Below are 24,279 nucleotides of genomic sequence, written 5' to 3'. Positions count from 1 at the left end.
CTGGTGGAGGGCAATATAAAGGAGGATTGCCAGCAATGGGAAAACTAGATTGGCCAGTCGCTGGAGTCTTGTGCTCCCCTAAATAAGAGGTCTAACCAAAATACCCAGCCTAGGAACACCCCATGGTACAATAATCTTCTGCTTACACTAAAGAAGCAATGCAAGATACTAGAAAGGTACTGGAGAAAGGAGTATGATCCAGTATTAAAAGATAAATGTAAAACCGCCATCCGATCCTAACACAAAGAGTTAAAAACAGTGCAAGCAGATTTCCTCAAGGGAAAAATTACCCAGTCTATTAACTCCCCTAAGGAACTCTTTGGAATAGTCAAAACCCTGACTACACCCCAAGATGCTAATGGATCCATAACGCCCACCAAAGATCGATGCAATGAAATAGCCTCCTTCTTTCACAAGAAAGTGATAGATATCTATAGTCTCTTCCAGAAGCCCCCTCAGCCAATGCAGGAGAAGGTATACATAACTTGTGAACCTGCATCAGCCCCACGTCTCTCACAATTCCCCCAACTGGAGGATGAGGCTCTCCTCAAACTAATTAAGTCTACGAAATCAAGCTCCCCGCTTAACTCAGCACCCCCGCACACCCTGCTCAAGGTGACAGAGACAATACTCCCTATACTAAGGAGTATCCTCAATAAATATCTAGAGTCTGGCTAGGTCCCACAATCTTGGAAGCATGCTGTGATAAGACCTATCCCCCCCAAATTTCCTATCTGGATCCTGACACTTTCAGCAATCTGTGACCTATCTTGCTTCTTCCCCTTCTTAGCAAAATGTTCGAAAAGCATGTAAACCACATTTTAGTTAGCTTCCTTGAAGAGAATAAATGACTCCATCCAACACAGATGGGTTTCCGTGCCCTCCATATCACGGAGACAGCTCTTCTGGCAGTTACTGAGGTATTAAAAGCCTTACTAGATAACGGAGGACCTGCAGCCATCATCCTGCTGGATCTCAGTGCAGCCTTCAATACCGTCAATCATGCTGTACTGAAAGATAGATTGAGGGAGATCGGTATCAGGGACAAAGCTATGGATTGGCTCAGCTCTTTCCTTGACGACCGATCCTTCCAAGTTATGGAAAAGGACTGTCTCTCAGACCCTCGGCCCATAAAATTCGGAGTACCTCAGGGTTCTTCCCTTAGCCACACCCTATGTAATATTTATGTAGGACAACTAGACTCTATAACGCAGGATTTGAGCATTTCATGTGTGTTGTATGCCAACGATACTCTTCAATTGAGTCCATGTCTGACCAAATTAGACCAATGGATGTCAAACAATTACCGTAAATTAAATAGAGAAAAGACCGAACTCATGATTCTGGGGAATATGCCCATCCCCACTGGCCTTCATGCTTGGGAAGTCTACCTACTCCCAGACCAGTCGTAAAAAACCTAGGTATAGCTGGATGGATAGCTCCCTTGCAATGAACCAACAGGCTACTAAACTGGCTGGCACTTGTTTCTGGCTTCCACGAATGCTCAGAAAGATACTGGATCTTATCCGAGAGCAACTAAGGAAAACAGTCCTACAGGCCCTAGTAGTCTCTTGACTGGACTATGCAAATTCTCTTTACCAGGGATCTTCCATGTACGTGATTAAAAGGCTGCAGACGGTGCAGATCGCGTCTACTAGGCTCCTGCTTAAACTTCATAGGTGCACCCCGGTAAGAGAGTCCCTAACACATCTCCACTGGCTACCAATCAACGCTAGGGTAAAGTTTAAATCCCTATGCATTGTTCACAAGGTCTTAAATAATAAATGCCCAGACAAACTCAAAACCCTGATTACCGCGCACAAGCCCACTAGACTACTTAGGTCTTTCCACCTGCACCGCTTACGTTCCACCAGAATTAAAAAATCTACGTGGAGGGGGGCATATCCTTTGCCCATCTGATTCCTAAATTGTGGACCGAACTTCCCCTTGAATTGAGAGTATTGCAAAATGAACTGGCCTTCAGAAAAAAGCTGAAGACCTGGCTGTTTCCCCATTCTCATTAAGTGGACTACACTCCCACCACAGTACTTTTGGTCAGCGTGCGGAAGCCTTCATGTAGCCAGGCGCTCTATAACTCCCATAATCAAATCAAATCAAATCAAATCAGTTGAGTTGGGTGAAATACAAGGCTTAATATGCCCCAATAGAGAACGGACTGAAAGGCTAAAGGCTGATGAAGATAAAATGGGGAATATCTCAGTATTATTCTGGAACATTGCCGACCTCTGTTTATCGAAAGGTTTGACATAATATGTCTTCAGGACACCTGGATGGTTGACGGAACACATATTAATGGATATATGACGTTCCACACACCAGCTGTCCCTGCCATACATGGAAGATCTAAGGGGTGTCTATGTATTTATATATCTAATCAACTGAATGTTAATAAGGTAGCCCTCACAACCACTGACAATTATTATCAAATCGTGCCCATGTATGTAGACAAACATTGTTGTTATGCATTGATAAACTTTTATAATAATGCTGAAAGGAACCAAATTGTGAACATTTTACAAACATTGAGTAGGGATTTGAATATGTTAAAGCGGGGGAATGCAAGTGAAGTAGTTGTTTGGAGGAGTGATTTTAATATTGGTTGGTGCCCATTAAGTGGAGGGAAAAATTGTGGATCCCAGCTTGAGAATAATGATGAGTGTTCTCACTTGCCCCATTCAATGTATGGGGAATGTTTAAATTAGATTTTATTGTCTTTCGACTTAGGTTTTGCGAACAATTTATGCTTCCCTCCAGACCCTTTTACCCAGACGTTTAGTGGAAGAGGCATGAACTCAAACATAGATTATATAATATTACCTAATAGATGTGCCACAAGACTCATAAGCTTCAAACCCCATAGGATCGCCGTAAGAGATCATTTCCCTTTGAGTATAATTTTAACTTGTCCTAACAAAGTGCAAAATCTCAAGAATAATAGAGTATCCACAATTAAATATATATTTGTGGGCAAACCGAACGGTTATTCCCTACACGGGGCGAAGAAAGATTCAACAGAGTTGACTAGTAAAATTGTTGAAAAAAGTTATAATTCCCTTTTAGTCTGTCTGGATGAGACAAGCTCCCATGTCGACATTCTGGAATCCTACGCACATGTCACGAATAAAATGAAAGAAGCCATTGGGTTGTGAATAGGAAAGATCCAGTGAGTAGCCATGGGTGGTTTGACTTGCATTGCACCAAAGCATATGCAAAATTAAAAGATGCTTTGCATAAATCAGACAGGAATATCAATGAAATAAGGTTGTGCAGAAGGGAATATAATCAGGCCCAGAAAGTCAGGAAAAAGGAGCTAAATGATGAGGCATGGTTAATGCTGCATGAAGCAGCACTGCAGCATTTTGGCGAGCAGTAAATGCCCCATTTCCTAAAACCAAAGATACACCAACCGTAGAGATTGCCATCAGTGAACACCAATGGGTGGATTTTTTCTCCAGAGTATATAAAATGGAAAAGGAGGATAATATCCCTGACAATATACCCAGCTCACAGGGGCTAACAACCACAGTTGACTATACCATTAATCTCTCTTGTTCCCTCGAAGAGGTCACCCGTGCATTAACTGAAAGTAACGCCCTCTACGCGGGAGCCCCGATCATGCTCATCAAATGACTACAACGTATCCAAAACGCCTTGGCACGACTGATCCTCGACGTACCACACCACGGCCACATCACCCCCCACCTGAGAAACCTGCATTGGCTCCCCGTCAACAAGAGGATATCCTTCAAGCACCTCACCCACGCACACAAGGCACTTCACAAGACTGGCCCAGCCTACCTCAACAGACGGCTCTCCTTCTACATCCCCAACCGCCAGCTACGCTCCGCCGACCTCTCACTCGCCACCGTCCCGCGCATCCGAAGAACAACCACCGGTGGGAGATCCTTCTCCCACCTCGCCGCCAAGACATGGAACACCCTCCCACTGAGCCTACGACCCAAGACCTGCTGACCTTCAGGAGGATACTCAAGGCCTGGCTGTTCAATCAGTAGCGGCCCCCCCAGCGCCTTGAGACCTTCGCGGGCATGTAGTGCGCTTTACAAATGATTGATTGATTGATTTGATTGATTGAAGGGAGGAAAGGTACCGGGCCCAGATGGTGTTCTGGTTGATCTTTTTAAATCCAATCTGCTTCTATGGGGCCAACTTTGAACGCAGGTTTTGGCAGCCTGCTGCTCCACTGGATGTATTGAGACGTGGTCAGAATCTATTCTGGTACCTATTTATAAAAAAGGAAATCAGCAGAATCCAGCATGCTATCGGCCAATATCTTTGCTGGATTCACTTGTAAACATTGCGGGACGGATTGTCCTCAGTCGGCCCCAAGACTGGGCTGAAGATAATCATGTGTTGCCAGATATACAATTTGGGTTTCGCCAGGGTTTGGGTACCCTTGAACTTGGACTGAACCTTAATTTTTTAATAGGGAAGTACACGCAGTCAAAATAAGGTAGATTATATCTTGCCTTTGCCGATCTCTCAGCAGCTTTCGACTGCGTGATACACAACAAATGGTGGGAGATTTTAGCCATTGTGGGGATAGAGCCATCATGTATCCAATTTCTAAGACATTTGTATTGTAATGCCAAAGCAAGGGTCCGCAGCGGACTTAAGGGAAAATGCACTGCACCGTTCGATGTAGAGAGGGAGTTTAGACAGGGATGTGTCCTGGCACCGTTTTTATTCACACTCTATACTAACGGCCTGGAACAAATTCTGATACAGGAGTGCCAGGACTTGCCACAAATGAATAAACGTCCTATACCCGCCCTTCTGTACGCGGACGACGCATTGCTGATGGCCCAAGGTCAATTAGGCCTCCAAAGGGTATTCACTAGTAACACCAGGTACATGGAGAAGCTGGATCTATGTGTTAACATTACTAAAACTTTTGGAATGAAGTGCGGCAAAAATAGTCCTAGGTGCAGGGGCATTTTTATCGGTAATACAAAGGTGTAAACTACTATAACATTTCCTAATTTAGGTATTTTATTTGATAACAAGGGGACATGGTACAAGGCAGTAAAAAATAGGAGTCTGCTTTTTATGAAAACCACTGCGGTCTTGGCCAATTTCGCAAGAAAGCTGGGTAGAAAACCACTAGTGGAACTTTTACAAATTTATAGGGCAAAATGTACCAGCATAGCAATGTATGGTGTGGTGGTGTGGGGTTACCGGGATATTAAATCTATTCAACAAGTGGAGAATGTTTTTTTAAAATATCTCTTGGCGGTTCCAGTTAGCACTTCCACCTATGTATGCCACTCAGAACTAGGATTGCCCTATATTTCAGATTTAATAAAAATCCAACCAGTTCTGTTGTGGCCTAAGATCTGGAATTCCCCAAAAACACTTTTAATTGGGATATATTGACCGGTAGCCTTACGTTAGATCAGGATTTGGAGATCCTATGGCTGAATTATATAAAATAAATTATGAATGATCTGTGCCACTCTGAATATTTTAATAATCCTGGAATTTTACATTCTGTTACCAGAAAGCACCTTAAACAAATGTTGTTTGACACACATGGAGGCAAATAGATTTGCTACCGAGGCAGTTATGCCATTGGTACAATCTAATCAACTTATACTTACAACTTATGATACCTAGATGTACTTAAATTTCACATTAAGTGGGTTCGACGGATTTGGTTTAACCCTTTTCAGATTTTGTCTTTTTCACCGGCTGAAGTTTTCCTGCAAACGATTGGTCTCCAATATTAAGTAGTTGCCCATGTGATAAACAATCTCAGCAAACAACTATGCATGCGGTTTTATTTTGTAAATGTTATGTAATGCAAAGAAAAAGATGGATTTTACCTGTTTTACGTTTGCTAGGAGTGAGACAATGTAGGCCACCATTTTTAGTATTGCAATTTTTAGATAATGAATGCTTCGCAAAGTCGATAGTATCCTTTTTGAAAAGTATTATCAATTACAGGAAAATAATTATTATATGCAATTCACTGGAGAGGATAAAATGAATTCGTAACTTACTGGTGAAATTAATTATTGTATCCCTGAGTAACTGATTTAAAGGCACATGGTGTACCTTTTATTATGGTCCAGAATTTCTCAGGCAAAAGTTCCAATGGTATGTGCCTTGGAGGACACTGAGATCTACCAGTGCTAAATTAATGCAAGTTCCCAGGCTTAAAAAAGCAAATTGGGGAGGCAGGAGTTTTACCTACTGTGCCTCCAGAGCCTGGAACGAGCTTCCCTCGTTTCTCAAAAATTCTCCAAATCTTCTTACGTTTCGGAAGGGCTTGAAGACGTGGCTTTTCTCACAGTGACACTCCCTCTGTTTCCCAGGAGGCCCAGTACTTAGCACCAGGACACCCAAGGGTAATTGCGCACTCTATAAGTGCTATTAACATAACATGTAATTTAGCTGTTTTAAATTGTTTGCTTTTATGATTTTATCCACAAAATCGAATACAGTTGCCATTGATTGATTGATTGATTGTGTCAGCTCCAAAATGCAAAATAATGGTGTTCACCGGAGGATGACTGGGAGAAAAGGCTGTTACAGGGCTCTGTTGAAAATGAACCCCTCCCTCTCCTACTTATGAGAGTAGGGCTATACCAAAGCGGTATCCAAACCTAATAAGATTGATCGGAAGGGCTTGAGACACAGCTGTAAAGGGATTTCTACATTGGTGTTTAGAAGCATCATTCTTTCACATGACATGGTGAATTAACCATTTATTGGGGACGGGATGTGTAGAGACTGCACTTGTTAACGGCATTGTCTCTAGAATGCACACATAAGCAATGTTTGCTGAGCATAATTTCCAAACCAGAAAAAAAATCGCGATTAGTCATACATTTGCAAAGTTGGTGTTAGGAAAATGCTGTATAAACATACACTGCCTACAACGTGGGACACCTTTGGAGACAGCATGAAACAAGCATTTACAATGCAACGGTTTCGCCTTTGTTAAAGTTAGAGCTATTGGCATTGTAAATGACAATTTTTTTATTTATGTGTTGGTTTTGAAAACCGATAAATAAATGGCATTGTCATTTACAATGCCAATAGCTTAATCTCTCGCAAAAAAAAATTGTAAATTGATACTTGTATAGCGCACTACTCACCCACAAGGGTCTCAAGGCGCTTGTACGAATACCGCTGTGGAACCCATCCTGGCTTTCCCTGTGAGGTGTCCACTCCTGGGCACCCCCAAGGTGGAGGCCAGGCATCCTTAGCGTTGTGGGGGCCGTTGTGGAGATTAAGCAAGCTATTGTCCAGAGTTGCAGAGTGGGACTCCATGATTGGAATAGGCACCGAGGCGAGCATTATCAGGTCAGTGGCATTTTGAGCACAAGACCGGCCGAGGCGGGGAATTGAACCCTGGTCCCGGGCTAGACCTCTGCATCTACAGAGCAGAGGGTCATATTTCAATCTGAGCAGCGCAGGTTGAGGCGCCCTCGTCACCTGCTGCCGGCGTCGCGGCGCTGCAGGTTAACCCCTGGGCTGCGGGCACGGAATATACACATTTACAATGTATCTGCGTCCATCACTCCTCGATTATTTGTTTTTAGCACTATTCAACACCATGCACTAAAGGACCTACCTACCCACAGAGCCATCATTCCGCGCTTCTTTATTTTTATCACTATTTTTCACCACTCGCTAAGAGGACCGACCCGTGGCTAAATGCAAAACAAAAGGGGCGAAAGAAAAACGAAAACAGGAAAAATGCCACTAGAGAGGATTAATAAAAAATATGGACAAAAAACGTCCATTTTATCAGAGGACTGCAAAATGTCAATATGATTTTTAATCATTTGCTCGCAAAGTAATTACTCACACACACTATACTTAGTCAGAATCCGGCGTCTAAGCACTTCACAGAATAATTAACAAGAGTTGCCACATTTGACCAGGGTAACACCATTAAACGAAATGAAATAACAAAATGCAGGTTTTAGTTGTCAAACACGTTGGAACTTACTTAAAAATGATATTCTGGTAACTGAATCTGAACGCTGTGTGTGAACGGAGGTAGAATAAGCCGACCATGACTCCCCCACCCCCTTACAGGTGGAAATCCCCTCACCCCCGGGGCTGCAGCGGATGTACCTCAGCGCCGTGTGACCTGAGGCGGACTGTCTCCGCTTCCCCCAAGGCAGCATGATCCTGCCCCCTCACTTACCTCCAGGTGGGAACTCGTCCCCTCAGGCGGTGGCTGCGGCGGCTGTACCCCAGTGCGGTGGTCGCGGAGGCTTCAGAATGTTTTGGGGAAGAGGCGGCAGTAAACGAAAGCAAATCTTAAGTGAGGGTGGGGCGAGGACTGCAGTAGGGGCGTGTCGTATGAGGAGCGCAGCCCTCTTAAGTTTCCCAGGCCCACACTGGAGCAGTCGCAAAGTCTTGGGTTAAGTGCATTGTGGGACTTGTAGGCGTTATTTTACAATGTAATGAACACGACTACAAGTGCCCTAAGGCGAGGGATAAAAGCCCTGAGGGCAGGTCTGTACTTTTAATGCGGAGGAGGGGCCGATGCATGAGAGAGGGTGAGAGAGCACAAGTTTGAAAAAATGTATAAGTACGCCATATTTACAAGCACGTAGTTAGTTTAAACATGTTTTGCACACGAGTGTTTTATATTCAATAGCGAAATGTATAGAATGTTAAGTAGAGTAACCATAATTATAACGGTGTGAGATTAAATGTAGAAATGTTGGAGTATATGTGAAAACCTCATGGTTCTCTCATGTTAAAAGAGTCATGTCCGAATTAAATGTAACTTTGGATTCCAGTATTTTGTGTAGGCCTTAGGGCAACTCACAGCAAACCTGAACGTGCTGCTAAAATAATGTGAGATAAAGTTGACATGGTTCTTTCAAAATGTACTATTGAACTTAGGGTTAAAAGTATATGCTTTATAGAAGTGTTATTTTAGAAACGTATGCTAGTTAAGAATGTTTGCTGTTTAAATCAAGTTAACGTTTTAAGAGTGCAGGAACCTGCTGCATGTAAATCAAGTAGGCCAGAACAGATAATGTCATGTAGTTTAAATCGTCATGTGCTCGTTAGAGGAGAGGTCGTGAGGTGTCCAGTATGGAGCTCTGAGAGTGTTTTATGGCCTAAGATATGGTGAAGTCTGGAATTTGAGGCCCACTGCAGGACGAGCTGTATGCAGGTGCGAGGGTCCTAATCAGCTCGAATGAAAGGGACTTTGTTCAGTGGCGCCTTGCGCAGGCCTGTAGGAGTTTCCAGGAATTTCAGGGGGTATCAGCGCACGGAAGAAGGAGCCTGGGAACCAAGGTCAACTATAACGAGGGTCTTCAAGAGTACCATCATGGAGTTTTACCGCGCAAAGATGTACCACGTGAGGGGCGTCCCAAGGGGCGTTTCTATTGGAAATGTGATTTGGTATTAGGGAAAGTGACCCGGGAGGAGGGCAGAGCAGATGATTTTGGGAGCCTAAGGAAGCGGATGGGTAGGCAGATAGGCTGATCAGGAGAGACCCATTATCAGAGAAGAGACAAAGAGAAGTGCGTGATCTTCTTAGGAAATCACCACGGCTGACACCTAGAGGGTAAAGATCTTGTTAAGTAGGGATGTCATTTAGTGTAGTGTAGGGACAGACTAACCTTAATTTTCTTTTCTGTAATGACTTTGAGGTTGCAACTTGTATCCATTTTAGCAACCCTGATGGTTTTCGAGCTTGTACTTATTATTCTGTTTTTCAGACTCAGATTATTCAAAAAGTTCATGTTCATAGTGATACCGATTTATCTTCTTAATCTCATTTTGAGAAGTTTGTATCTTCAGTTATCTTTGACTTTATATTAAATCTTTAAAACTTAATTTTGGTCAGTGGTCATTTAGAGTGGTGTAAGTTCTTAAATTGATTGTTTACTGCGAGATTACCTTTTACTCAAGACAGGTACCAACGATTCAGTCGACAGGAAATGGGATTTGGTAAGATAATTAGTAACCAGTAATCCCGCGTTAGCAGTTGGTAGCAGAGTGAGGATGGTTATCTTCTTGAGGAAGGTAATCTAGAGAGGTTAGTTTACCCCAAGGCCCGAGACGTCGAGAGACGAGCAGCGGAAGAATCGTGTGCCGAAAGGTGCAGACGGTGCGAGAAAAGCAGCAGTATCGGAGAGTGAGTATAAAAAGGGTCATGCGTGAACAGATTGCGGTGTTTTGTGTTGTATTTGTATTGTAATGTCTTGCGGAGTTGAATGCCTGTAGTGTGAAAGAGAGAAGGTTGTGAGCGCGCGCAACCTGGTAAACTGGTAACCTGGTAAACGGGTGAACTGGTGAAATCTTAAGTTCAGGCCAGAGCTTAAGTGGTTTTGGGTGTATCGAACATCCAGGGTAGTTGTCGACCATAGTACGGAGGTCACGAGGTACCATTGACCGCCGAGGATCCAAGATAGGGGGAGTGTAAGAGTGAGTGTATGAGTAACGGACGCTGGTCGAAAGTTACTGCGTGTGAGTAACCTATCGGAGAAGGCGATTGTCTGGAAGTAAACGGAAAGACATTTCGCCAAGTTAGGGTGACAACTACAGAAAGACTGTGGGCGTACAGTCAAAGAAAGGTGATCGCTTGGACGGAAGTAATCATTTTTCAGAGTATGAACGGGATGCGTGCATGACCGAGGAGACGAGCTGAGAAAGGAGGGGAACTGCTGCGAAGGGGGACGGGTGACGTCGGCTAGAGCCGCGCTCTGATTGAGCGGTTGGTGTGACGTTAGCTAGAGCCGCGCTCTGGTTGGGCGGCTAGAGTGACGTCGGAGGAAAGCCGCGTACGGATAGGCCAGTTAGTGAGAACGGCGCTGAGATTGGTGGAATATCATCAGGAAGTAAACAAACGCGGAGAAAAGAGAAATCATGAAGTGTTTTAAGTGTTTGAAAGGGATTTTTAAACGTAAACGAAGTGAACATTATTACGGGGAAGAGGCTCCCCCAGAGGGTACGCCAGCTCATTATATGGCAACGAATGTGGGGCTGCATACGATATTGTGGATTGGGGCTTGGAATAAGCTTACGGAAGGAAATGAGGAAATGCAGTTCCCGAAGTATGGAACGTTTAAGTTAGAGGTGTTACATCGGCTAAAAGCAACCATGTCCTCATCGAAACCCTCACCTAGACCAACACAGTTTGAGGCTCTTAATGCATGGATTAAGGCTGCACACGACCGAAATTTGAACAGGCGTCAACAAAGGCTGACGCGATCGGTAAGGGCAGTGCGAGATTCCAAATGGGATGAGGAGGAAAAGCGTTGGAGGGTACAGACTATTGAGGTGGAGAAGATGTATCCGATGAGGGAGGTGTCAGGAGGAGGAAACCTCATGGAAGAAGACGAGGAAAGCGAGTCGGAGGACAATCTGATAAACAGATTGTTAATGGATAGACCACCTCCGAGAGTGGGATTGATAGAAGATAGAGGGCTCGCAAGGGAAGATGGGAATGAGATAGAGGGATATACACCACTCCCTATATCGGAATGGACACCTAACAAAGGCGGAGAAACACCTCCAAACAACACTGTACAGAGTGTAGTGGGAAGGTTTGTGGTGCAGAAAACGCCAACCACAGAAAGGGTTGAGTCTGTGGGATTGCCAGACGCTCTTCAAGTGCCTGTTACCATAGGACCCATAGTTTCGATCTATAATTCTGAGAGAGATAGAGGGGAACAACAAAGGCAATTGGATAGGGAAAGGATTGAGATGGAAAGGAGGAATAATGTGACGAATGCATGGAAACAATTACCAGGTTCGGTAACGTGGAACACCCCATTAGACACAACTGTCGGTCCCAATTCAGAACAGGGAGGTCCGAGAGGACCAATGGATCTAAGGGGACCGCGGCCAAGATCTTTTTCAGAGTTAAGAGCTGATTTGAGGGAATGGGACGGGTCCATAGTATCTCCGAGTAACAGGACAAGAACGGAACCAGAGTGGGAAAGCAGGGGAAACGGGACAGTATCTCATTGTGGGGCCAGCGAGAGTAGTCAGAGCCGGGAAGGCCAAAGTCAAGAGAATAGAGGGGATGCATGTCCTACAAATCAGAGAGAACAGCCGGAACAAAATACTAAGATTGTAGAATGTGAGGAAATGTCCCGTCTCTGGGGGAACGGAGGAGATGAGGCGGTACGGGCTTTTCAGAATAGGTTTAGGTGCCTTCATCATACACTTGGGGAAGACGTTCAACATTGGAGAAAGGAGAACAGCGATAGGTCCCGCCACGCCTCGAATAATCAGGAATCACAGGGAAGTAGGGAAGAAAGAGGGAGTAATAGAACCTCTTACCCTCTATCCCGTGAAACTAGCCAGGATGGAGAGAGAGAGGCTGGGAGGCATGAAGGAGTGTTTCACCACCCACCCCGAGAAGATGGAAAGGCATGGGACTTAGAGAGATGGGAACAGGGGAGGACTCCCTATAATTCACCAATACCTAAACGTAGATCTCGGAGCTGGGATGGGAGAGATGCGGATGGAGGAGCTAAATTGAGTGTCTTGAAAGCTGAAATAAAGGCAAAAAGGCTTGATGTTACCAGTTTAAAATCAGATGTTGATGAGATAATAGATGGAACATTGCCTTTGGAAAGGATAGAATTGTATGAACAGGATGAGTTATTGTTCATGGCAAAGGATATTACTAGGAAAGCTAGAGCGTTTCATGAAAAACTGACTGATTTGGCAGACAAGTATGCCGTGGATTTGTCTAGGACAAGGGCATTGCAGAGCAACCACAGATTACAGTACGCAGACCAAGATCTAGATGAGAAGAGAACTACTGGATTAAAAACACACATAAGAGAGTTGGTAACAGGGATAAGAGTGTGGAGAGAACTGGATAAATGGGAAGAAAGGTGGTCGAAAAAGGGCACAGTTAGGCGAAGTACAAATGTGATGACCCCTGAGGGAAGGGTAATGCAGATGGAGGCATTCCCTTTGCGAGAAATATCAAATGGAAATTATGTACATGTGCCCTGGAGTAGAGGAGACTTAGCCGCATTTACCAACTCATTTCCGAAGTTGCGGGACAATCCAGTCGAATGGTATAAGCAGGTAGAGAGGTTCGTTAAAATCTCGAAAGTACTGTGGATAGATTTGAACACGTTGTTTGACATCGTGGTCCCATCTGATCTATGGACCCCTTGTAAGACTAGTGTCGAATGGCCAAATGCTGAACCATTGAGGGATGCTCGAACAAATGGACCATCTGAGATTGTCATGCGAAAGTATGAAAGGGTAATAGCATGGCTGAAAGATAAGGTACCACCACAGGATATAGATTGGGTAAAAATAGACCGAACAAGGCAGGAACCCAAGGAGACAGTTCACGAGTTTTATGAAAGATTGTTGAAAACATTCAAGCAATACAGTGGACTAGATGTAATGGATCCCAAAGACATAGGGCAGTTCGTGTCAAAGTTTGTCTTGGGGTTGAGACCTGATATTTGTTTGATGATACAGCAACATTTAATCTGTTGGCAGAACAAACCACTAGATGAGATTTTACGATATGCGAGGTACTGCAGTGACGAGATAGATTCTAAAGCCAAGAATCTAAAGGAGAAATTGATGGTGGTGCAAATGCAGTCCGCTGGGAAGGGTGGCCAGCAGAAGCAGGGGATGGGACGAAAACCAAATGGTCAGAACAAAGATAATGAAGAAGGGCAGAGACCTAGGATAGACTTTGCCACTTTAAAGAAAACGACAAAGTGTCATCTGTGTCATCAGGTGGGGCGTTGGCGACGCGAGTGTCCCTTTAACCCTGAAAACGGAGAGCTAGAAGTAGAAGAGCAGGTCCAAGAAGACCCAGTGCAAAAAGTGACAGTCCCAAGCAGTAAGGTGGCCAAAGGGGGGACTTCGGCTCCACGGGCCCAATTCCCACAGCCACCGAAGATAGCAGCTGGAGGAAAGGTCTTTAAACAAATGCCTCTGTTTATCGAGGAAGAAAAATGTTATTACATTGATCCATTGACAGGACAACGGGTGAGCAGTGAAGAAGACTGTACCCTCGGGGCAGTTCTAGAAGTGGATCAGAGAGGGCCATTTGTTGAGGCAGAAGTGGCAGGGTGTCCCACTACGTTCTTAGTGGACACTGGGGCTACTCGTTCGACTCTGAGATCAGCGGTAGTTCCAGACTTGCCAATGTCAGGGGAAACAATTCAAGTGGTAGGAGTCGCAAATAAAAGAATGACTAGTCCCTTGACAGAACCAGTGTCTGTGAAAATTGGAAACCACATGAACGAACATCAGTTTGTGGTTTGTGACTCGAGTCCGGTATGTCTGTTAGGTAGGGATTTGTTATGCAAATTGAATTGCACCATATACTGCACCCCACAAGGAGTGGAGGTACAGACTACCGACGATGATGCTACCTTTAAGGTGGCCAATTCAAAATTCTGTGTAGAACTATATCCTACTCTGACTGTAGAAGATCTTCCACAAGACTTAAGAGATGCAGTGGCGTCAGAGGTGTGGGATTTCACAGGAGAAGATATAGGATTGATTAAAGGGGTAGAACCGGTAAAAATTCTGGTAAAACCAAATGTTGAGTTTCCAAGAACGCCTCAATACAAATTGTCCCAGGAAACGATTGCGGGAATAAAGCCTGTGATCGAGTCAATGATACAGCAGGGAATACTGAAGGAAATCGTGGGCAGTCCTTGTAACTCCCCGATTATGGGTTTGCAGAAACCTAGCGGGAAGTTTAGGATAGTTCAGGATTTACGAAAAATTAACAACATAGTCGTTTCATGTTGTCCCGTGGTACCGAATCCATCAGTAATATTGTTTCAAATACCATGTCAAGCAGAATGGTTCACAGTGATAGATCTTTGTCAGGCTTTCTTTTCAATCCCATTGGATGAAGAGAGCAGGTACCTTTTTGCGTTTAAAATGGAAGATCGCGTTTTAACATGGTGTCGAATCCCACAAGGATTCACAGACAGTCCATCCATCTTTAATCAGTTGTTGAAAAAGAATCTTGAGAATCTAGTACTGCCACAGAACTCGGTTCTGGTACAGTACATAGATGACCTACTTGTTGCGTCAGAAACAGAGGAAGCTTGTAAAGTAGATTCAATTGCCTTACTGAATCATTTAGCTGAAAATGGACATAAGGTATCTCCGAGCAAGTTACAGTATTGTCTGACAGAAGTACAGTATCTAGGGCACAGGTTAGAAAAAGGGAAACGTAAGGTGTCCCCAGAGAGGATTGAGGCGATAATGAAAATGAATGCGCCTACAACACAGAGAGAAGTTAGAATGTTCTTAGGAATGGTGGGTTACTGCCGACAGTGGATAGTTAACTTTTCACTGAAAGCAAAGCCCTTACAGAAACTGACGCACAAGGAGGTGAGTGATCCGGTACCATGGGATGAAGAATGTCTGGTGGCGTTTTTACAGCTGAGAGACGATTTATGTCGTGCTCCGGCTCTGGGAATGCCAGATTACGAAAAGTCATTTTCACTCTATTGCTGTGAGAGAGAGGGATGTGCTTTGTCAGTCTTGGCACAGACCCACGGTAATGCCCGTAGACCAGTTGCATATTTTTCGGCTACATTAGATCCAGTAGCCGCAGCGTTGCCCGGATGTCTCAAATCCGTTGCCGCAACGGGTGTCAGCATTGAAAGGAGCGAAAGTATTGTAATGGGACATCCAGTGGTGGTGTATGTACCGCATTCAGTTGAATTGTTAATGACCAGGACGAAGACGCAGCATCTGACCAATAGCAGGCTCACGCGTTATGAGCAAGTTATACTTGCCGCAGAAAACGTGACTCTCAGGAGATGCTCTGTCTTGAATCCTGCTACTTTGATGCCATTACCTTCGGTAATAGAAGGCGAAGGATGTGAAGACCACGATTGCCTTGATGTGACTGAACTATGCACGAAACCCAGACCAGATATAGTGGATGAGCCATTGTCTGACCCCGATGAAATTTACTTTGTTGATGGCTCATGTTTAAGAGACGATACTGGTCGGTTGAGAGCAGCTTATGCTGTTTGTACCATTACTGGAGTTGTGGAAGCCGCTTGCCTGGAAGGAGTACATTCCGCACAGGTAGCAGAGATTATTGCCCTAACTCGTGCCTGCATAGCAGGAAATGGAAAGAGAGTCACCATCTACACGGACAGCCAATATGGTTTCGGTGTGGTTCATGATTTCGGGCAGTTGTGGTCTCAGAGGGGTTACATGACCTCCTCTGGTTCGCCCATTCGAAATGGAGAATTTGTGCGATTGCTGATAGAAGCATTACAAGGTCCTGTTGACATTGCAGTAGTGAAGTGTGTAGCTCATACTAAGAATACAGATTTTGTGTCACAAGGTAATAGATATGCTGATGAAGTCGCACGCTATTGTGCGGAACAAAGTTATTCTTTCTCAAAGGTGGAAATAGAAGGTGCAGAAGAAAAGACTGAATTAAGTATGATGTTAGAAACTGTAGACACTTGGGAGGATTTAAGGATAATGCAGGAGAACGCACCTGAAACAGAGAAAAAGGCATGGGAAATAGCAGGCTGTGTGCGAAGTGAAATGGATTTTTGGGTTTCAGCAGATGGGAGAGCTGTGTTACCTGAAGAATTAGCTAATCCCATGGCGAGAGAAATACATGGTCCAGTACATCTAGGAAGGGATGCTATGATGAGAGTTTTTAGGCAGACTTGGTATTGCCCGAAATTCAGAATAGCAGCAGAATCAGTATGTAAGCGATGTGTTACCTGCCAACAACTGAACGTAGGCAAACGAACACCAGTCACACTGAGTCACATTGGGAGGTCGGGGGGGCCTTTCAATAGAATGCAACTAGATTTCATTGAAATGCCAAGAGTCAATCGCCTTCGGTATGTGTTGGTGATTGTATGCGTATTTTCCAGATGGGTTGAAGCGTACCCTACACGTAGGTGCGATACACTCACAGTGGCTAAATTGTTGCTCAGGGAGTTGATACCGCGCTTCGGGGTGCCTGCCTCTTTGGAATCGGACAGAGGAAAACATTTTAACAGCGAAATAGTGAAGATGTTGTGCTCCACACTGAATATCGATCAAAAGCTGCATTGTAGTTATCGACCAGAAGCTTCAGGAATTGTGGAACAAGTGAATGGCACTTTGAAGAATAGATTGGCTAAAGTAGTGGCATCCACATCCTTGAGTTGGCCAGATGCTCTTCCATTGGTGCTCATGAGCATGCGCAGCACACCTGATAGGAGGACAGGTCTCTCTCCCCACGAGATCCTGATGGGGAGGGCCATGAGACTTCCTACAGTTCCAACTACTGCTCTATTGAATATTACAGATGATCTGATCTTGGATTATTGTAAAGGACTGTCTGACGCCATCCATTCTGTGTCCCTTCAGGTGCATGCGGCTGAAGTTCCAGCAGCGAGGAACCTGTGTCATGACCTGAACCCAGGGGACTGGGTCTTGGTAAAAAAGCACGTCCGGAAGAACTGCCTAGATGTTCGCTGGCGTGGGCCCTTTCAGGTAATCCTGATCACGAACACCGCGGTGAAGTGCGGGGGGCTGCCAAATTGGATCCATGCATCCCATACTAGAAGAGTTCCAGCACCTCTAGAAGGAACAGCTCCCATCCCAGACGAAAGCCCGGAAGTGGAAGAAGAGTCGCAAGAAGGGATTGAGGCAGCTGAGGAGGTGTCGGAAGAAGTTGGGAACGCATCGGATTCAGAAGAAGAGCGAAGGCAGGACGGCAGTGAGACAGAAGACGCAACTGAAGGAGAGAGCAGAAGTGAATACGACTCAGACTCAGATCCGTATCGGAGCGATCAAGAACCAAGTGGGAGGACAAGGAATAGGAGAATAAGGCTTGGAGCTGCCACTTGGCCAACAAGGAGAAGAAGGCTAAGTTTGAGGTCGGCCCAGGAAGAAACGCTTACTCCTATATCCGAAGACTCAGATCCAGAAGAAGATATCCAGGATCAAGCCGAGGAGGGTCTTAGAAGATCAAGTAGGGTGCGAGTGCCTAGCAGAAGATACTCTACTCCCGACTGGACCTACCTTGTTGCAGATGTCTGGGAGACACAGAACAGGGAGGATCAGGGAAGTGGAACTGATCAGAACTGACCCGATCATCACAGTGCAAATAAAGTTTCTACTGCCAGGAGCGGAGACCGAAAGGTTGCTGACACTCAACATCGTTCATCCTGCTCTCCTGAGTGGAATAAGAAAGTTGATTTTAGAAACAGTTGAGTTTCCAGTTTGCTGTTCACGATATCCAATATTGGAGGGAACTCTTCTTCGTTTGGAAATGCTTGAGCGAGTAGTAGAAATGTTAGGAGCACTTATTGTTGTGGACTAATATCATATTGCGAATGGCTTTAAGGGGGTGCAGATCTGGAAAGGTGAAGAAAGTGATCTTGATTAGAACGAACCCCTTTGTAATTGTGGATATAGAACTGATAGTACCAGGATTGGAAATTGAAAAAACGCTAACTCTCAATTTCGTCCGTCCACTTGTCTTGAGCGAAATAAGGAGAATAATCCTAGAAAAGGTTGACTTTCCATGTTGTGGTACGAACTGTCCAGAACCTGAGGGAATGATACTTCGGATGGACGTTTATGAAGAAGTAGTGTCACTCCTTGAGTCATACATAACTTCAGACGAAAATAAGACTTTTGAAAAGAAATTGTAAATTGTTGCAAGATAACCTAGCGCCGAGTGGAAGAAGAAAAAAAATGGTAGGGGTTTCCTTTTAGCGGATGGAGAAGGGCTAGGGTTGTCTATATTACTGGACTTTGAATTGTTTTGCGGAAATAAATTGTCAAGCTTCCAAGTGTTCCAAGAAAGACATTGCAAGAGAGAAAGACTTTGTTTGAAAAGAAGAGGAAGTGAATGTTGGAAGATAGTCGAAAACTACACTGTTTGAGAACATGGAGGCTGGCAACCCGAACCGCAGGGCAAAATGTATAGCTGTTACATTTTTAGGAGTAGTGGTTTCTCTTATAATTTTAGTGGTAACTGTTTCATTCCTAGCGGGACACGAAGGGGATGGAACCACAGTTAAGGAGGATAAGGGAGTGTCAACACCGAGAACTACCATTATTAAGGAGAAGGGAAACATCAATGAGAAAGACAAAGCGTTGTTAGATGCAGAAGTAAAAAGGTTACACATGGATGAGTCACAGGGGAATTACAAGTCAAATGCTTATGCTAAGTTGCTTTATGAATATGTTGATGCCATGGAGGTAAAGGATTGCTATGTCTGTATGCAATTACCAATTTCGGTGGAGGAGGGTATCAAATACCATCATCTCCCGTTGACATATGGGATAACGTGCAGTTTATTGTTAAGTATGTTTTATGGACGAGACGGATTTGAGTATTACTTCTCGAATTTCGACTCGACATTGCCAGAGGTTCCGAATTTCAAGCATTTGAACAAATGGGACTACTACAAAAGCGAAGACAGGTTACACAAATGGTTTATTCCATGGAGAACGTTAGATACTTCACATGCTCGAATCAACAATCTGACTTGTCAAATATCAGAAGTTGAGAAAAAGTTTATAGCTCAGGTAGATACTAGATACAGGAGGCAGAAGATATTGAAGGCATCAGGACAAGGGGAAACAGATTGGACCAAGGAGGAAAGGGCACAACAACGAAAAGGTAGTATTGGTCCAATTGCTTTGGATAAGGAGAAACGGGGGAAACTGTGCATTCACAGGAGTTACTCCTATTATGAAAACGTTTATGTAGGACAAGTAAATTGTGAACATGCCTTTCAATTGGAGTACTACTCTAAGAACTTCATGAAAGGGATGCAAGCAATACCAAATGTATATTTTGTATGTGGAAGATATGCCTATGTGAAGTTACCAGATAATTGGTACGGATCATGCTATCTGGCTGTTGTCTTCCCTAAAATATATCATGTTGAGAATTTAGACACGCCTAAGAAAGAAATATCAACTAGATGGAAGCGAGGGCTGGGTGCAGCAGAAGTAGTTGGAGATGTAATAGGTGCTGCATTCCCTTTCTTAGGATTGATAATGAATGACATTAAGATCAGGAGGTTAGCTACAGTCGTAGATAGACTGTCTGCCAGTACTGCAAGATCCTGGATGCTGATAGAGGGGGAGATGCAATCGATTAGGGCAATGGTTCTTCAGAACCGACTTGCTTTAGATGTTCTGTTAGCAAAAGAGGGAGGAGTCTGTAGGGCCTTGAAGGTACAGGAATGCTGTACTTACATTCCAGACAATTCAAAGCCTCTAGAGAAGTATATACAAAACATCACTGCCATACACTACGAAATTGAGGACCTGGCAAAGGTAAATGTGTGGGAAAAAGTAGGTCATGGTAATGATGACCCCTAAAGGTCATCAAAGGGGGGACTGAGAGAGCACAAGTTTGAAAAAATGTATAAGTACGCCATATTTACAAGCACGTAGTTAGTTTAAACATGTTTTGCACACAAGTGTTTTATATTCAATAGCGAAATGTATAGAATGTTAAGTAGAGTAACCATAATTATAACGGTGTGAGATTAAATGTAGAAATGTTGGAGTATATGTGAAAACCTCATGGTTCTCTCATGTTAAAAGAGTCATGTCCGAATTAAATGTAACTTTGGATTCCAGTATTTTGTGTAGGCCTTAGGGCAACTCACAGCAAACCTGAACGTGCTGCTAAAATAATGTGAGATAAAGTTGACATGGTTCTTTCAAAATGTACTATTGAACTTAGGGTTAAAAGTATATGCTTTATAGAAGTGTTATTTTAGAAACGTATGCTAGTTAAGAATGTTTGCTGTTTAAATCAAGTTAACGTTTTAAGAGTGCAGGAACCTGCTGCATGTAAATCAAGTAGGCCAGAACAGATAATGTCATGTAGTTTAAATCGTCATGTGCTCGTTAGAGGAGAGGTCGTGAGGTGTCCAGTATGGAGCTCTGAGAGTGTTTTATGGCCTAAGATATGGTGAAGTCTGGAATTTGAGGCCCACTGCAGGACGAGCTGTATGCAGGTGCGAGGGTCCTAATCAGCTCGAATGAAAGGGACTTTGTTCAGTGGCGCCTTGCGCAGGCCTGTAGGAGTTTCCAGGAATTTCAGGGGGTATCAGCGCACGGAAGAAGGAGCCTGGGAACCAAGGTCAACTATAACGAGGGTCTTCAAGAGTACCATCATGGAGTTTTACCGCGCAAAGATGTACCACGTGAGGGGCGTCCCAAGGGGCGTTTCTATTGGAAATGTGATTTGGTATTAGGGAAAGTGACCCGGGAGGAGGGCAGAGCAGATGATTTTGGGAGCCTAAGGAAGCGGATGGGTAGGCAGATAGGCTGATCAGGAGAGACCCATTATCAGAGAAGAGACAAAGAGAAGTGCGTGATCTTCTTAGGAAATCACCACGGCTGACACCTAGAGGGTAAAGATCTTGTTAAGTAGGGATGTCATTTAGTGTAGTGTAGGGACAGACTAACCTTAATTTTCTTTTCTGTAATGACTTTGAGGTTGCAACTTGTATCCATTTTAGCAACCCTGATGGTTTTCGAGCTTGTACTTATTATTCTGTTTTTCAGACTCAGATTATTCAAAAAGTTCATGTTCATAGTGATACCGATTTATCTTCTTAATCTCATTTTGAGAAGTTTGTATCTTCAGTTATCTTTGACTTTATATTAAATCTTTAAAACTTAATTTTGGTCAGTGGTCATTTAGAGTGGTGTAAGTTCTTAAATTGATTGTTTACTGCGAGATTACCTTTTACTCAAGACAGGTACCAACGATTCAGTCGACAGGAAATGGGATTTGGTAAGATAATTAGTAACCAGTAATCCCGCGTTAGCAAGGGTGACAGCAAATGAACAGGAGCAACAGGTGCACAAGCAGCTGCGAGCTACACACCCCTCATGCCACACAAACACACAATGCCCACGTGCCGCCCCTCTCCACGGCGGTGCACACACTGCGCTTCCTCCCACCAGAAAGTGCACACAGGGGCCGCCACCCTTACTTGCGCTCAGCAGCAGCACAGCGCCTCGCTGCCCCGGGAGCAGCGTGGGCGCTTCAGACCAGGGGTTCAAGAAGCAACTCTGCACGGCCGAGGCTCACTGAGAGCAGGAAGTGAGATCCGAGGGAGGGGGGAGAATTGAAAGCAGAGGGAGGGCCCGGAGGAGAGAGGGGCCGGGAGGAGGAGAAGTGAGATCCGAGGGAGGGCCCTGAGGAGAGAGGGAGGTACAGGCCGTGGGAGGAGGAGAAGTGCGAGGAACAGGGGGAGGGCCCGGACAGAGGGAGGGACCGAGGTGGGAGAAGCCGGGGAGGAGGAGAAGTGAGAGCAGAGGGAGGGACAGGAGGAGAGGGAAGTCAGGAAGGGGAAGTCAGAGGCAGTGATTAATGCAAAGTTTTAAGCGCGCTTTGTATTCCACAGTTCTAGCGATGCACAAATGCAACACAAAAACGTAGCAGCGTGGGGTGGCATAGGGGAGCCCAGCGCTCTCGATTTTCCTAAATTCCTGCGTGAGTAATTCGTCCACTCCAGGTTTTTCTTAGCATTCTGGGATAGGTAGTACAGTTTTTATAATGTGCGCACAAGAACTACAAACCTCAGAAGGCAAGGAAAACAAGTCAGGTCCCGGCCGTGCTGTGATTGGCTGACGTCACGGGGGTGTCCCGGGCCGGCAGCCAATCACAGCGCGGCCCGGGAAATGACGTCACGGGGGTGTCCCGGGCCTGCAGCCAATCACAGCGCGGCCCGGGACACACGGCAACAAGGGGCGGGCTTAAAAAAAGACCCAGAAACGCCCGCGAATCGCGTTTTCACGGGCAACTGGGATATAGATATATGTCATTTATTAAAATAAGACAAGGATAAAAGGGTTTTCCTCCCATTAAAAATGTCCCCACAAATGGACTGTTATAGAAAAGACCGCTATTGTACGCTCCACCTATATATATATATTTTTGTATGGTCTTCTTTTTTTTATATGCCAATAAAAGTTTTTAAATAAAAAAAAAAAAAAAAAATGTCTGTATTATGGGGGGAAAATATTGGTGTAAATAAGTTAAACAAAAACCTAAACTTATATACCTCTGTTTTTTCTACAGCTAGTACTACAACATAGGATCATCCTACGTATTACCAATGGCTTCCCAACAGTCAAACATTTTATGCAAAACAAAAATGCAGTGCGTGTGGCTTACCTGAACTTTGTGATTGCCTTGGGCTTGTACGTTCACCATATTCTTCTGCCCAGGCATGTCCTGGATCGATTCATATATGTTTTCAGAATCACTCCTGGTCAAAGATCGTGAGAAAACTCTAGCACCAGCTACAACCTCTGACCTGCGATCGCCCGCCTTCCTTTCAGGAGTAAGCCTTGCGAGATCATCCAGCGACTGAGACGAACGGATAGCAGACGGAACATTGAACTCAGGTCCATACATTGTTCTTCTGATGGGAAGCCTATGAAAGCTTCCAAACGTTCTTAGTGGCGTCAATGAGTTAGTTGAGCTAAATCTTTCTTCTCCAATTTGCGGCAGTAGATCCTCTCTTGAACTTTTGCGAACAATGTCTGACACAAAAATGTCAGGGATTGACAGGTTTGAGCCCGACTCCTGCTGTGAAAGATGGGATTGGTGAAGGTTACTATTCTGAACGTAAGGATTAGATGGGGTATCATTTTTATCACTGACAAATTTATACATATATTGTTGAGAATCTACAACTGATGCATCCTCGACAAAGTCAGCGTGATGCAGTTCATTAGGCTCACTGTAAGACACGAGTCCATTTGATGGCTGTATTCCAGAGGGCAGTTCCTTGACATATTTGGCAGGGATGTAGAAAGGTTTTGACCGCTCATCTTGTCTTACGTGCCACCAGTGATTATTTGTCTTTTTTAAAAGTAAATATCTCTCATTGGGTTTGATAGAGATTATTTTTCCATCTTTTGCAGTGTATTCAAATTCATATTCCACCAGAACGTAGGCGTTTTCTGGAACTCCAGGTTTCTGCATTATACCAGCTCACACTTTCCCAACCTGCAAAACAACCACAGACAGCCTTTACTATAATTATTTTGAAAACCGCATAACTTTTTTGGAAATTATATATAGTACATTATGCTCCTGGTTACTAGAAATATGCAAATCCACGACCACAATATAATACACATTTGAAAAAAATTGTTAACTATGCACCGATACCAACAAAAAATATCGGGCATATTTACAAGGGCCTTATCTCCGCTTTTTTGGCTTACAAAGCCAAAAAAGGAGAGATAAAACCAGCGCCCTATTAA

General features: G+C 44.3%; 1 protein-coding gene across 4 annotated transcripts in view; it reads right to left on the bottom strand.

The window, feature by feature from the left end:
• ARHGAP27 (Rho GTPase activating protein 27) overlaps positions 1-24,279 on the bottom strand; it is a 627,637-nt gene that overhangs the window by 451,621 nt on the left and 151,737 nt on the right. For all 4 annotated transcript variants that reach the window (XM_078645012.1, XM_078645013.1, XM_078645010.1 and 1 more), the window contains exon 2: positions 23,180-24,019. In XM_078645012.1, the coding sequence (XP_078501138.1) occupies positions 23,180-23,995 (816 nt within the window). In that variant the 5' untranslated portion in view covers positions 23,996-24,019. The remainder of the gene's footprint in view (positions 1-23,179; positions 24,020-24,279) is intronic.

This window comes from Lissotriton helveticus, chromosome 5_1 (genome assembly GCF_964261635.1).
Source record: "Lissotriton helveticus chromosome 5_1, aLisHel1.1, whole genome shotgun sequence".
Classification (NCBI taxonomy): domain Eukaryota; kingdom Metazoa; phylum Chordata; class Amphibia; order Caudata; family Salamandridae; genus Lissotriton; species Lissotriton helveticus.
Note: the sequence above shows the minus strand (reverse complement) of the source record. Positions and strands in the feature narration are given on the sequence as shown.